The sequence below is a fragment of the Protobothrops mucrosquamatus genome, unplaced genomic scaffold, assembly GCF_001527695.2.
Source record: "Protobothrops mucrosquamatus isolate PMUCROS unplaced genomic scaffold, P.Mucros_1.0 scaffold1366, whole genome shotgun sequence".
Lineage (NCBI taxonomy): Eukaryota > Metazoa > Chordata > Lepidosauria > Squamata > Viperidae > Protobothrops > Protobothrops mucrosquamatus.
The window spans coordinates 148,723-164,080 of NW_015387557.1; the positions used below are offsets into that span (position 1 = coordinate 148,723).

General features: G+C 38.6%; 1 protein-coding gene across 1 annotated transcript in view; it reads right to left on the bottom strand.

Moving 5' to 3' along the window:
• Window positions 1-14,793, bottom strand: part of CUNH1orf87 (chromosome unknown C1orf87 homolog) — a gene marked incomplete in the record, with an annotated part of 19,359 nt that extends 4,566 nt beyond the window's left edge. The window contains 8 exon segments of the mRNA XM_015821625.1: window positions 1,575-1,645; window positions 3,050-3,147; window positions 5,386-5,524; window positions 8,282-8,379; window positions 9,514-9,762; window positions 10,240-10,362; window positions 11,134-11,353; window positions 14,697-14,793. Of these exon segments, the coding sequence (XP_015677111.1) occupies window positions 1,575-1,645; window positions 3,050-3,147; window positions 5,386-5,524; window positions 8,282-8,379; window positions 9,514-9,762; window positions 10,240-10,362; window positions 11,134-11,353 (998 nt within the window).
• Window positions 14,794-15,358: the final 565 nt, after the last annotated feature.

A 15,358-nucleotide genomic window follows, 5' to 3' on the forward strand; every position in this document is an offset into this window, starting at 1 on the left:
TGCATTCTAACCACTGCACCACCAGGGCTTTTTGGAATAAAGTCCTGGTGCCCTTCCTCAACACATGTCCTACAGACATGATGCAACTACAATTCCCAGAGTTCTTAGAGCAAATGGGATTGCAATCCTAAGATATCTTTTGGGCATCGGGTTGGAAGAAACTACATTAGAAGCATTATTCTTCTATTTTCTATATGACGGAGTGTGAGAAAGTAAAGGGCAAACATCATGGAGCATGGCGAAAGCATGCTAGATGAGAGACATTATCTCCACTGTGGCTTATAAAATAGCAAAAAGCAATTGTAGAAAATGCAGTTCTCATGTTTACAGAATGACTTCAATTCTCATGTTTCAGATTTTTTTAAAAAAATATTCATCGGACTGTCATGTATGAAACATGAATGGTGATATTATTAATAGTATTATCTAACCTGAAGTTTATATAGACAAGATTTTTCACCTTTCTTTGGGTGAAGTTGCATTATTCATTCAGGCTACATGTTGGATTGACTGTACCAGCTGAGACAATATTTATGTATTGCAAAGAGAACCACCATAGGAATGTACTTGTAGAAGAAAGCCACCGAAACATTTTTATTCTTCTATGAAGTTGTTGTATTGGATGCATGCCAAAAAAAATCTAACTTGTTGAAACTTGTTTTAGACTTTGAGTCAAAGTCTAACTGCAGTGTGACTCTTTATATTCCTAAGAGTAAACAGAATTGTCCAAGTTCTGTCTTGCCAGATATTCCATTTAGAAGAAAATTGTGTGGCAGAATTATTACTAATTTCTGTTTGTACTGTATGTCAACTTTGAATCCGTGCCAAGACAAATGATCAAATCTTAGGAAAAGAGGGAACATAATTAACTATTTTGTCAAAGCACTCAAATTAGCAGGACGGAAGTGAAATGAGAGAGTAAATGTACTGAGACCAACCAATGGCCAAAATGGGACTTATGACTGAATATTGGCGGTTTTGGAGTTCTGCCATTTAAGCTGGCATCATAAACTGTGAAACTGTATGACAGCCATAGTTAAGTTGCACTGATTATCTTAGCATTACAAAACTTTCCAAAATTCTAGTGATGTGAATTGTATGGTCTGTAGAAGACATTGCAAAAATGGCTACTTAACAAAGAAGACCTGGAGGATATAACATTAATGAATTACAGGCATTGGAAAGTAAACTTTCTATTAACCTGTGAGAAAAATAAATGATTTAGATTTGTTTACATGCAAGCATTTTATAGCGATCCTTAGGCATTAATTGAAAATTTTATTAGGGAACATCATGATGACCTTTCTTCCTAAAATAAATGTCACTTCTTAGTTTGGAGAAAATATATGACGATTCTAAGGGAAGTTTATATGAATATATGTAAGGTTTACATGAAACCAGGATCATCATTACTTTTCTGTTCTGAAAAGGTTACATGATCTACAGGGCGCTTGTAAATAGAACAAACTTAGCATGAACAAATGTGTAGTATATTAAAACATTCTATAGAAATGTAAAACATATTATCATATTAATCTGATTAATATGCTGAAAAATGACAGTTAATTCCTTACTTTTACAAACAAGGAAAGCAGGGTTCATTCCAGTTTGGACTTTCTTCAGCAACTCTACAAATGGTTTCCATCTATACATGGAAATATATTAAAATTAAATACAATTAATGTAAGCAGATTTGTTTGACAGCAAAAAGAACCAGTATGTTGAATCGAGTCATCTGTTCTGTCCCAAGTGTTTTGTGTTATTTTGTATGTCACTCCAGGCTTTTTCATCTACCCAACTGTGCCTAGCATGGATGGCCCCATTCACGCCAGTCACCTCATAGCCACTTAAATGCTAAAATCTAAACTTTAAAATTCAAAAATTTCTAATTTAGAATTTCTAACATTTTTAAATTCTAAAATTGCACTAAGGTACAATTGAGTTGGAGAAATCTCAGAGTTCCCTGCAAGAACAGGGAACTGGAGAACTTTCCATTAAAACTTTTTTAAAGTTTACAGGCATGCCATCTACATCCCCTTCTTGCCCCAAAACCACAACATAGCAATCAAATGCATTGACTTCAGTTTCTGTTTATCTTGCTATACCATATTTTCTTTCTTTAGCAGGGCTTTGTTTTAGGCTACTGGAACATCTTAAAGACCAGAATAACCTGAGATAATTTATCAAACTTAAACACATTTAATTAGGAAATGGTTCAAAGCTAATTACAGCAGAGTTTTATTCCCAATTAAAGTTGAGATTAAATTAGAGCAGGGGTCTTCAAATGTGGCCCTTTTATGACTTGTGGACTTCAACTCCCAGCATGCCTGGCTGAGGAATTCTGGGAGTTGAAGACCACAAATCATAAAAGGGCCAAGTTTGAAGACCCCTGAATTAGAGGATGCACAGGTAAACGAATGCTGATGACACACACACATATCACACAATTTGTTTTATTTATAATAGAACACAAAAACATTTGGAGGTCTTAACTCTGAGTTTGCCTAAGTTTTGCACAGACACCAAGTATTAAGGAAGAGATCCAACTTTCTTGTCCTCTTCCTAACATTATATATTAGTATCCATCTTAGAAGAGGGGACTTGCCAATGCCCCCTTTAATAACAGCAAGAACTAGTTAATGGAAATTGGAGATTGCTGAACAAATCTAGCCACTTCCATAAACACTGGGTAAGTGTTTCATTTCTAGCATCACATTTCAATCATGCTACCATGTTCTGAACTGATCTATAGGGTTTTTTTTATTTGTAGCTCAAGGTAGGGAACATACCTAATATAATCCTCCTTCACTAATCTCCTCCTATTTTTCCCTACAACAATAACCAGGTAGGTGGGCTGAGAGAGTGTAACTGAACCAAAGACACCCAGGTGGTTTTTTTTATGCTTAAAGCAGAACTAAAACTCACAATCTCCTGGTTTCTAGTCTAGGCCAGCACCTTAACCACTACACCAAACTGTCTTTCTAGGATTGTGATCTCGGTGTTAAATTATTTATGGAAAAAAAGAAGTAAGCATTTTATTAAAACTCACTGCATTCTGCCTCTTCTACCAAAGTCACATAAATTGGCCAAAGTTTCCATCATCCCAGGATGTAGAATTAGTCCATGCCTTTGGCAAATATTTTCTACCTGAAAATTACATGTTTTCATGATGAAATTCTATTGGCAAGCTATAAACCAAAAAAGCTATGTATGAAAAAAAACAGCATGATTGAGGAAACAAAACTTAGATTAATTTCTCATGTCTTTTTAGAATAAAGGGTTTCAAACCCCACTTCCCTAGGATCTTGCACACAAAGCATTGAAACAACTGAAATTTGCTCATGTAGCAGGCTGCACACCTGCTTCGTATTTCATCTTCTCATAGTCCTCATATAATAGTTAAATATTACCTGCCACAAAAATCCTCCCAGAAAATTGAATTCTGAAACATGTAAGTCAACAATGATATTTTTGATAGTGTTGGGATTAAAAAGAATAGTTAAAAAGCAAAAATAAGCAGCCAGATTGTAGATACCGGTAGTAGCCAAGATTGGCTAAGGGATCTGAGCTTGAAAACGCCACCAACAGCAAATAAAACCTTAATAGGTTGAAAAATTGACAGTTTACAATTTTTTCCATGAAATTCAGAGTTCATCTGGTTTGGGCAACTGCCTTACTCTGCCCAATAGTATGGCCAATTCTGATACGCGATTCCTATTACTTTCAGAAAGCTGGACATCCATTCTATGCACTGCAAGGCAGCCATTTGTCCAGAATGGTATAGGGCAGAGGTCTCCAAACCTTTGGGCACCAGGTACCAGTTCCGTGGAGAGAGGTTTATTCATGGACCACAGGGGGTATGGTTTTGTGTGCTGCCTGCATCCCGCAGATGGGGTTTGCTTGTTTGTGCAGACTAGTTGCTGGCATGCCGTGGCCCGGTACCGGTCCATGGACCTGGGGTTCTGGACCCCTGGTATAGGGTTTCCTGCTTATTCAAGGGGTTGGACTAGAAGAATGCCAAGGTTCCTTCCAACTCTGTTACAGTATTCTGTTATGCATCTGTTCCTGTGCAGGGCCTTGTAATGGAGAGTGGATATCTATATTGCTGGGTATTTTTCCCCTTTTTGTAAAAAAATTCTTATTTTATGAACATGACATAGGTCAAAAACAAATGTAAAATTATATAAAGATTTATGTATTGTCATCCAAATGGATCTGCATCACTTAGGTTGCCTTGTCACATTTAAGCCTAAAACCTAAAGCATTCAAAAGACAAAAACAAAGGCATACTAAACAGTGTTTTAAAAGTACTGTAATATTTAATACAAGTGACTAAGCAAGCAAGTGGCAGGATTTCCCAACTTAAATTTATGCTAGTACTGACTGTATAAATATACTAATAAATTTATTTATTCATTTATTTATTCATGTTTACTTAGCCACCATCTTGCAAAGATGACTCTGGGAAGCATACAAATAAAAATAAGCCATAAAATGAACATTAAAAACACTGTACAATGAAAAAAACCATCCTAAAGACTAGGAAAAAGCATCTATCTCACCAATTCACTATTCCTTGAGATCCTCAAGCTTGTTGACACAACCATGTTTTAAGGGACTTCCTGAAGGATGGTGTCAGTCTCACCTCGGGGTGAATGCTGATGTTCCACAGGGTGGATGTGTGACAGAAAAGGCCCCTCTCCTGGGTCCCACCAGATCTGACTCCTTAACATTAGTACTAATATTAGTACCACTTAGTAAGTACCTTAGTAAGACCATACCTGGAATACTGCATCCAGTTTTGGTCATCACATTACAAAAAAGAGGAGACTTTGGAAAAAGTGCAAAGAAGAGGAACTAAGATGATTAAAGGCCTGCAGATTAAAACATATGAAGAACAGTTGCAGGATTTAGGTTGGGCTAGTCTAGAGAAAAGAAGGACTAGTGGGGACATGATAGCAGTATTCCAGTATTTGAGAGGTTACCGCAAAGAGGAGGGGGTCAACTTATTTTCCAAAGCATCAGAGGGCAGGACAATAAATAATGGATGGAAACTAATCAAGGAGAGAAGCAACCTGGAACGAAGGAGAAGCTTCTTAACAGTGAGGACAACTAGTGGAACAGCTTGCCTTCTGAAGTTGTGGGAGCTTCATCATAGAGGTTTTTAAGAAGAGACTGGACAGTCCCTTGTCTGAAATGGTATAGGGTCTCATGCTTGAGCAGGGGTTTGGACTAGAAGACCTCCAAGGTCCCTTCCAGCTCTATTCTGATTTATATTCTGATTGATATAACAGATGGGACCACAACATACTTTTTCTGCTGGATGTGATGGATAGGCAAATGAGGTTGGGAAGAGGTGGTCCCTCAAATGATGCATACTCTTACCTCAGGAAATGAAAGAAGGCCTGAGCAAATCTGGTCTTCTTGCAGAAAACTCTGGGTTAATTTTTCAAAATCCAGCTCTCCATTGTGTTCTTTTAGTATCTGCTTCAGTGCCAGAAATGTATTTTCTGATGTCCAAGAGCTAAAGAATGATAGTATGAAGAGACAACTTATCTTGCATTCTTGAAAATAGAAGTGCTGTGCTTGGATTTAACTTAGTCAGAATATTATTATAATTTACAGGTTTATCATAATCATCTTCATCAAGCTAGATAAGATGCTAATTATAACAAATCAATCCCAGAAAAAAAGACTCAAATTATTTTATCATACATAATCATTTATAGTATTACTGTAATGTTCACAGACTCCCAATAGTTAACATAATTAATAAAACACCCAAACAAAGTAAACATTAATGTGTCTGCAGGAAGAAATCATTAAAAGAAATAATAATAAAATGCTGATTTGTTCCCAAGTGCTTTCTAGAAAAAAAACCAGAATTTTAGGATTTATTCTGGGATTATGGTTCTAATTCTTTAGGAGAGGAATAGCCCAGGGATGCTGAGTTGGACATAATATTAGACAAATCATAAGCACAAGCTTTCTGGTTTGATTATTCATGTTCATGGCAGGTGCAAGTTACAACCGAATTGGGTGTACTAGCTCATTTTGAATTACTCTACATTGTAAAAAAGATGCTGAGACCGTAGAGAGAGTACAGAGAAGGGCAACAAAGATGATAAGGGGTCTGAAGGCTAAAGGTATGATGCATGGCTAAAGGAACTAGATATGTCTATCCTAACAAAGAAAAGAGTACAGATAGTTGTTATGTCCTGAGCCTGCTGAATTGCTCAGCAGGCTCAGGAAAGCTGCAGAAAGGCCCGGGCAGACCACGTGGTTGCCCGGGACCAGACAGGCTGTCTCCTGCCTTGCGCGCATGCGCAAGGTGGGAGAATGCCATAGAATGATTGGCTGACACTGTCCCTACCAGGGGACTATAAAAGGGCCTGCACCATTTTTGTTCTCTGTTCTGTTGGTGAATTGCAATAAAGGAAGACTGTTTTTGTTACTCTGCTTCATCTCCATGCCTCTTCTTTGGAAACAGAACAATAGTCTTGACTTATTGTGATGACTCCCCCGGACACTTCCCCAGATACCTCTCTAGATGTTAGCTTGGGGGAGGATGAACCAGTTCCTGGCATGTCAGGAGCTGAGTTGATTGATGACTCCGAGCAGCCATCTGTGAGGGATTTGGCTGAGGCTCCAGGTGGGGAAAGCATGCAGCTGAAGCCATTTGGTGAGGAAGAGGAGGAGGAACTGCCTTCTGCACCTGATCCAAGAACACGTAGCGTAGAGAAAAGGCAGGAGCAGAGAAGGTCAGCCAGACTACTCATGAGGAGAAAGCCTCACCCTTCTTGATGGGCTGCACCTGAAGCTGGCTATTTAGCACAGCAGACAGATGGAGGTAATGTTGGGAACAATGTGTTTGTTTCCTAGATGTGTGTTTTCTGGTCATTATGATTCCTGCCTTGCTTTGGATTGACACTGTGCCTTGACTTGGATCGTGCTTTGGAAACTCTGGACTTTTCTTGCCATATGAACTCTCTTGTGTTATGGATTTAAATTTCCCTGGTGGATTTATTTTGATTGAGAATCTTTCAAGTGCTTTATGGACTCTTTGGCCATTGCTCTGTGGACTAGCATTGGTCTGCTCGTGGCTGGACTTAATTGGGATAGTTCTGGTTTTTTTGGCAAAGGAAATTGCTGGGGAATATTAATAAAGTCACTAAACCACAATTACTTGTGTGTGAGAGTGAGTGGGATAGCACACTTACAACAGTTCATTTAGTGACTGTTCTAAGTTACAATGGCACTGAAAAAAGTGACTTATGACTGTTTTTCACGCTTGTGACATTTGTAGCATCCCCATGATCATGTGATCAAAATTCAGAGGCTTGGCAACTGGTTCATATTTATGACCATTGCTGTGTCCCAAGGTCATGCGTTCACCTTTTGCGACCTTCTGACAAGCAAAGTCAATGCGGAAGCCAAATTCACTTAACAACCGGGGTAATTAACTTATCAACTGTAGTGATTCACTTAACAACCGAGGCAAGAAAGGGGCAAAACTCACTTAAATGTCTCACTTAACAAGAGAAATTTTGGGCTCAGTGGTGGTTGTAAGTCAAGGACTATCTGTACTTGAGGGGCTGTCACAGAGAAGAAAGGGTCAACTTATTTTCCAAAGCACCTGAGGGCAGAACAAGAAGTAATGGATGGAATCTCATTAAAGTGAGATGCAACCTGGTACTAAGGAGAAATTTCCTGACATTAAGAACAATTAGTCAATGGAATGAGTTGCCTACCAGAGGTGTGGGTGCTTCATCACTGGAGGTCTTCAAGAAAAGATTGGACAACCGTTTGTCCGGGATGATATGAGGTGCCCTGCCCTGGAAATGGGGGTGGACTAAAACAGGGGTCCCCACCCCCAGTCCATGGACAAGTACCGGTCCATGGCATGCCAGCAACCGGTCTGCAAAAACAAGCAAGGCCCCATCCGTGGGATGCAGGCAGCACACAAACCCATGCACTCTCTGGTCCACGGAAAAACCTTTCTCTACAGAACTGGTCCCTGGTGCCCAAAAGGATATTGTGGCTGCATCTCTTTTATATCTCTTGCCAAACAGGTCTTTGTCCTATTGCGAAGTTGAGATAAAAATCACTGCTAAAATTTTATAGCCACAGGCTACATATTAAAAAATTAACATTTACATATTAAAACTGTTGTCTTAGCCTTAGGCTATAGCTAATCAAATGGAAGCTGAAAGCAGAAAATTCCTCTCTCATACTTTTTTTATTGATATTTGTAATATAATATGCAAAATTAAAATGAAACCTTGGATTCTTTTTATTTTGATTCTTCTCAGGAAGGATATGTCGCATTTTTCCCGATGCCTGTAGTGTTAATAACTGGATCAATTTTTCATAATATATCTAAAAGAAACATAAAGAAACATAATTTCAAAGGCTAATTTTAAAACAGGGATTCAAAATTCCAGAAGAAAAAAAATATATGGTGTAGAAAATATTACTACTGTTGGTTGAACTAACTATGTATAGTAAGTGTTAATAAACTAACTTTAACTTTAGTATAGCTAGAGAGGCTGGATCTGCTGAAATCCATGAGATTAGAACAGAAGAGGTCAGACCAATGGCCCACGCTGTATGTCTATTATCATTGGACTTTCCATAATTATCAGCCAGATCATTATGGTTAAGCCAAAAGTGGAACAGCTCTTTTCTCTTTGTAACTGGTACTTGATGACACATGCTGCCTCTAGTTGTGAATATCTATCTATCCATCTATCTACCCATCTATCCATCCATCCACATGCGTCCAATCATGACCATCCATCCATCCATCCATCCTCTATTTATCCATTCTCTCTTTCTCTCTTTCTCTCTCTCTCTCTCCATCTACCCATCTATCCATCCATGCTGCTTTTAATCCTGAATATCTATCCATCCATCCATCCTCTATTTATCCATTCTCTCTCTCTCTCTCTCTCTCTCTCTCTCTCTCCATCTACCCATCTACCCATCTATCCATCCATGCTGCTTTTAATCCTGAATATCTATCCATCTATCCATCCATCCATCCATCATCCTACCTACCTACCTACCTACCTACCCATCCATCCATCCATCCATCCATCATCTACCATCTATCTCTATCATCTATTTATCTATCCATCAATCAACTATCTACAGGGTAGTCCTTGATAGCCTTATTCACACAACATTCATTGAATCCTCCTTCAGAGCTATCGAAATCAACAAGCAACCCCCCAGTCCTATGAGAGGTAAATTCCACCGGTTAATGAAGTTTTGGTTGCCTTCCAATCATTTAAAAGAACATAATCATTTACACTAGTATGCTATTATCACTTACAGAAGTAGGGAACATGATGTTTTTCCCCCAACACCCATTTGTGGTCATAAATTAAGATTCCTCCCGACCTATGCCATCAATATATCAAAAGAATAAGGTAGTCTTTATAAAGCTCCTTTCCACTGAGCTCAAAATTATAAATTTGATCCACAGTTCAAAATCTTACACTAGCATACCAGTTTTTGGTCATTAGCTTGTGAACACCTCTTGAAAAGCAGTTTCACAGTTGGTAATTGTAGCGGGACATCATGTTTGAGAAGCAGGGTGCTCAGCTGGGCCTGGGACAGAAATCCTGATTTCTTGAGATCCGTCTCCTTGAGCTCTTCATTCAGGCTGGCCAAAGCAGGGAGACTTATAGGATGCAACTCAAACTCCTTTCTGAGCAGAACTAGAAGAGAATCATCCTCATCCTCTGGTAGAATGTCCTGATGAAAGAAATACTATTATTTTACTTATAGGACTGTCTCTTCCCAATTGTTTCTATCTCTCCCACCCAATCTAGCAGGATGGTCATGTTGTGGTCACCATCAGATAAGGACTCTCAGCTGATGGGGCTCAGGAGGAGGGGCTTTTCTGCCATGATACCCACTCTGTGGAACATAATTCCACCTGAGATTAGGTTAATCCTTACCCTGATTGGCCTTTTGCAAGGACCTAAAACTTGGTTTTGTTCCCAGGACTGTATCTTGAAATCAGCCTAGAAAGGACCTAGGATCCTATGCACAGGTCAAGCCATGGGCATACTACAATAAAACTATTTGGCCTCAGTAAACAAGCTTGGTATAAGAGTTTGGTAAGAAAGTTTTACCACTGTGATAAAATATATTGGGCTATTTCTGCCTTTCTAAAAGATGCTTATGAAACCCAGTGTAACTACTGAAAGTTTAATCGTGTTTACTTACCTGTTTTTGAAATGCTTTTGATTTCTGAGCTTCAAAAGATGGTTTTTTGATAGAGTGAATATAAGATAAAGACTTATCTCCACAGGGTGCAGTAACACAGTATAAATTCGGAGGTTTTAATTCCTTAAATAATGAACAGGAAGTAAAAAGAGAAATAAAGACAAACATAATTTCATGCTGTAAAATCAATACAAATACTAACATCCTTTTAACAGAAAAAAGAATGAAAGATCATAACCATGGCAAGGATATAGGCTGAGCTTTGTGGTTGAGGAAGTTCCAGCTCTTTTTTCCCACAAATTGGCACATTCTACTGCATTATACCAAAACTATTAATATCTCACTTGGAAGAGAAAAACTGAAAAAATTGGTGGCCTGAGTCCTCATGAGGTACATGTAAGAATGAGGGAAGAATGTTTTTTAACAAAAGACTTATCAGTCTTTTGTCATATCTGGCATGCATCTCTGTCCATCTAGGCCAATAATAGCACAATAGCAACCACTTAATTGATACCTTGCCCATAATTTACCACTAAAACAGTTGCCTTATTCCTGTTCATGCAATCTTTCCCAGTCTAGTCTGCTCAGGGTTTGCTCTTGGAATTTTGGCAACTACTATCCAAGAAGGGGCAGACAGCATTCATAATAAGGCATGGTGACTTGAAAGTGATGACATGTACATCATGACATCATTGTGCCCATGAAACAAGATCTTATGGAAGACCCATAAGTTGCTTCATTCCACATCATCATTTGCTCCCATTCTATCTCTGTGGTCACTCATTGAAGGCCACCTATGAAAAGTTGGTCTATTAATAGGCCTGATCCCCAGACTGTTTCCCATCTGTAACTGAATGAGAAAATGAAGGGACTATAAGACTTGTAACAACTTACTTTGTTGTCCACAGATTTGATAACATTTATTTCTGTTTGTTTGGATGTATATTTTTCCACTCCATTTTTGTTCGAAGATTCAATATTCACACCATTATTGATTTGCTGACCAGGTGGCTTATTGTGGTCTGGAGATTTTCCATTTCTCTGTCTTATATCACGCAGAGATAAAGTTTGGAGCATGGACTGTGCCTCAGGTTTCACAATCTCCTTTGCTTTCCTGTGAGTGGGAAGTATTCAGTATATATTTTGGCACCGAGATGTAACTACTTTATCTTTTCTCCATTTACATACAAAATATTTTTTAATGGAACATTTGTTCATTAGGCAGAACCAAAGTAGTGTAATCAATAAATATAGTCCCAAAGGGAAACTAATTACATCTATATCTGTTGCTGCACCACCTTAAGATCTGTGGTGGTGCAGTGGTTAGAATGCAGTACTGCAGGCTACTTCTGCTGACTGCCGGCTGCCAGCAGTTTGGTAGTTCGATTCTCACCTGCTCAAGGTTGACTCAGGTTTCCATCCTTCCAAGGTCAGTAAAATGAGGACCCTGATTGTTGGGGGAAACATGCTGACTCTGTAAACTGCTTAGAGAGGGCTGCAAAGCACTGTGAAGTGGTATATAAGTCTAAGTGCTATTGCTATTGCTGAACCACCAAAAGCATGTGGTGTCATCACCAGAAAGCATGAGACTAGATTTTGAGCTCATGGTGGTAACAGCAGTCTTGGTTTATGCCATCAAATAAACAAAGGAAATATATGCTTGATAAATGAACAAATGCTTGAATGAATATTTGAAATAGAGTTATCTACTGATCAATGAGTTGATAAGGAATAATAACCAATTGTATTTAACAATTGTAGTTGTAACCATTTAGTCATGTCTAACTCTTGTTGATTTTATAGGCAAGTGCTCTCCATGGTACTCTGACAACTTTACAATAGGATATGATTAAGAGTAGGTGGTGGAGAAAAACCTTGTCCATCAATGTTCTATGTCTATTTCTTCCTTTTGTGAGATTTCAGCTCTTGCACTTTTTAAATCTAGACCTCTGTACCATTATCTGACAGTGATTCTATTGTATTTTGTTGAAAGACAAATGTTAAGGAAATGTTATTTCTTAGAATGTCTCCCTTTTCTGTGAGATGTATGCAAAATACAAGGGAAATACTGTTTAGAAGGAATGGGGAAGTGGTTGGTCCATCACATTTTCTCATTGTGACATCCATAAGAAGGATTTGCTCTGTAATAGAAAACTTCAGTTGAAGTTAAGCCATCTAACAAGGTACAAAAGAAATGAAGCTTTGGCTCATTCAATCAGTTTGAACAGAAGCAAAATGGCATGGTGAAAAAGGAGAATAAACTTCTCTTTTACACCACAAAGTCTTTGATGAAAATTACAAAGAAGTTATTCTATATAATTTATAGAACTGTGTACACAAGTGGCTTCAAGGCTGAAAGAGTGGAAGGCAAGATGAAATAATTTGAACTAAAAGTATTCAGAGATTGTCCTGTTTAACAATCCCTGGTTAATAGAAGCCAGGTTTGTATGCATCCAACAGAATTTTAGTTCTTACAAGTGTGTCTGAACACCCAAAAATATTTATCTTGGATCTGCAACATTGTGTTAAAAACATCTAGGACAGTGGTCCCCAACCCTTCTGGCTTGGTGGACTGCTGGAGGCTGCGGTGGCAATGGGGGAAGAAGGGATGGTTTCTAGCACTTTTCTCGCACACTTCCATGGCCCAGTTCTGAACGGGTTGTGGCCTGGCACTGGGCCATAGACCAGAGACTGGGGATCCCTGATCTAGGAGAAGGAAATTTGGGGTAAAAGGATCAGGCATGTTCTTCTTTTCCCTCTTTTCTTTGGCAGATAATCAATAAAACAATAATTGTATAATGTATTTTGTCCCCAAATTCTCAAGAGGCCATCACTGGACTCTCCATGCTGGATGATTATCATCCAGTTTCCAATATTTTCTTTCTTTCTTTTTTTTGAGGAAGGTTATGAATAAGATGGTTAAATGCCAGCTACATAGGGCTTTGCAGGATATGGATTATCTGGGCAAAGTTTAGTCAGGGTTCAGACTGGGATATCATACAGGGACAGCACTGGTTTCACTTGTCAATGACATTTGACAGTGCTGAGATAACAGTGGTGAATCTATCCAAGAATGCTTTGATTGCTTAACAGCTTTTAGTACTATCAATTGTGGTATCCTTCTGGACTCCCTGGTGTGGTTGCGAGAGAGGGTACTGTGTAATGCTTTTCCTCCCTCCTCAAAGATTGTTTCCAGTTGGTATTGACAGGAGGGGAGACACCATACCCTCCTGCTTCAGGGTCTGATACTTACTCTCTTGTTTTTAAATATCTACCTGAAACTGTTGGATGGGTCATCTGTCAGTTTTGCGTATGGTGTCATCACTACAAGGATGATATCCAATTGTACCCCTGTGTGTTTATGTGTACACACAGTAAAAATTAGTGAGAGAAAACAAGACCATATAATACTCATGATGCTGGTCAATGATGCCCTTCATTTATTTATTTTTATCTCACCTTTATTTTTTTTTTTATAAATAACTCAAGGTGGCGAACAGACCTACGTAATACTCCATCCTTGTCCTATTTTAATTTTATGTATGTGTGTATATTTAATAGTCTAAGAGATGAAATTTTTACTTGATTGGGCTCTGCTGTCTTGTGGACTCTTGTGCTATTTTTCATTGATTTATATAAACCAATATTCCTGTTTCAGATGTTTAGAATAGCAAATAACGTTTAATCTACAGCACTTAAATATTCAAATCTCAACTCTTATCTATAGACAGAGGTAGTAAAATAAGGAAATAATTTTAATGTGTGACTTCTTGTAAATATAGAGTAGCTCTGGATTTGTAAATGCCACAACAATAAAAGAATAATTTATCCTCCTTCCTGACCACTTAAAAATAACTCAAAACCAAACTGTTTAAGTCCTTTGATTTTTATAATATTATGTGCTCTTCCTAAAATGGATTAAAAAATGAAACGTTTCCCTATTCTCTTAAATGTCCTGATGCTGATAATAATTTAATGCTAGGTATNTTGCTTTATTATAGTTAGATTTCTCTCCCTTCCCCCAATATCCCAGCTAGATTAGTACACTGTTTTCATGCTGGGAAGTCAACTAGAATTTACTACAATACCTAAAATCTTTGAGATCAACTCAGTTCCTGTTGACTCCATGTAGCTTTCTTGACAACAGTATGTAATTGGTTTGCCGTTGCCTTCTGTTAACATCTCAGTCCAGGTTCCAGTATTTCCTGGAAGACTCCTGTCCATGAAATAATCAGATCTAATCCAATTTCTCCTTTCAGGTTTAGTGAAGAATCCAAATACCTTATTTTGAATGGCCTAATTGCATATTCCCAGAGATTTAACTTTCCCTAAGTACAAGATAACTTTTAAGGAAAGTTGTCATTTGTTCCCAAAGACCACACTCAGCAAAAAACAAATAACCTTCTGGCCTTAAGCATATGTTTTACTTTTTCCCTCTCGAGTTTTGAGACACCCACCTCTGTGTAGTCTTGCCTTTCTTTACCTGCAAAGGCAACAGGCATCCAGCCACCATAAATGAACTGCTTTTCACACTCATTGTAGCAAGGAATCTGCTGTTACTAAGGACGCAGTGTTGTTGCTGGGCTGGGCAGAGCTTGTCATTCCATAGTCAATGTAGTGAGAGGCGTGCATTTCAAATAATTAGATCAGCAGACTGTAAGTCTAGTGCATGCAATACCAAAGGGCACAAAAGGGAGATGGTTTTGCTTATCCACATGGTTGGCAAGCAAAATCTTTCTCTCCAACTCACAGATTGCAAAGATTTAGAACAACCTCAAAAAGCAGAGACTGAATGGTGTGGTCAAATCAAGTAAGAACAGTTCACCCAGTGGTGGGATTCAGCCAGTTCGGCCCAGTTCGGCAGAACCAGTAGGTAATTTTTTGTTGCCCAGGCCCAGAATGGACTTCCGGAAGTGGCATCTGTTAGATCGCGCAGGCAGTAAGACACGAGTCGAGTGACAGTCAGCTCTTGGTTTATTGGCAAGGCATAAAGTAAATCCGGACTGGCTCTCTGGGCCAGGGGAGCCCTCTTTTATGGGATTCCCCTGGCTTGTAATCACACAATTCCATTGGCTGGCAAGACCCTGTTGCTAGTTAGCCAACCAGCAACAGGCATGAA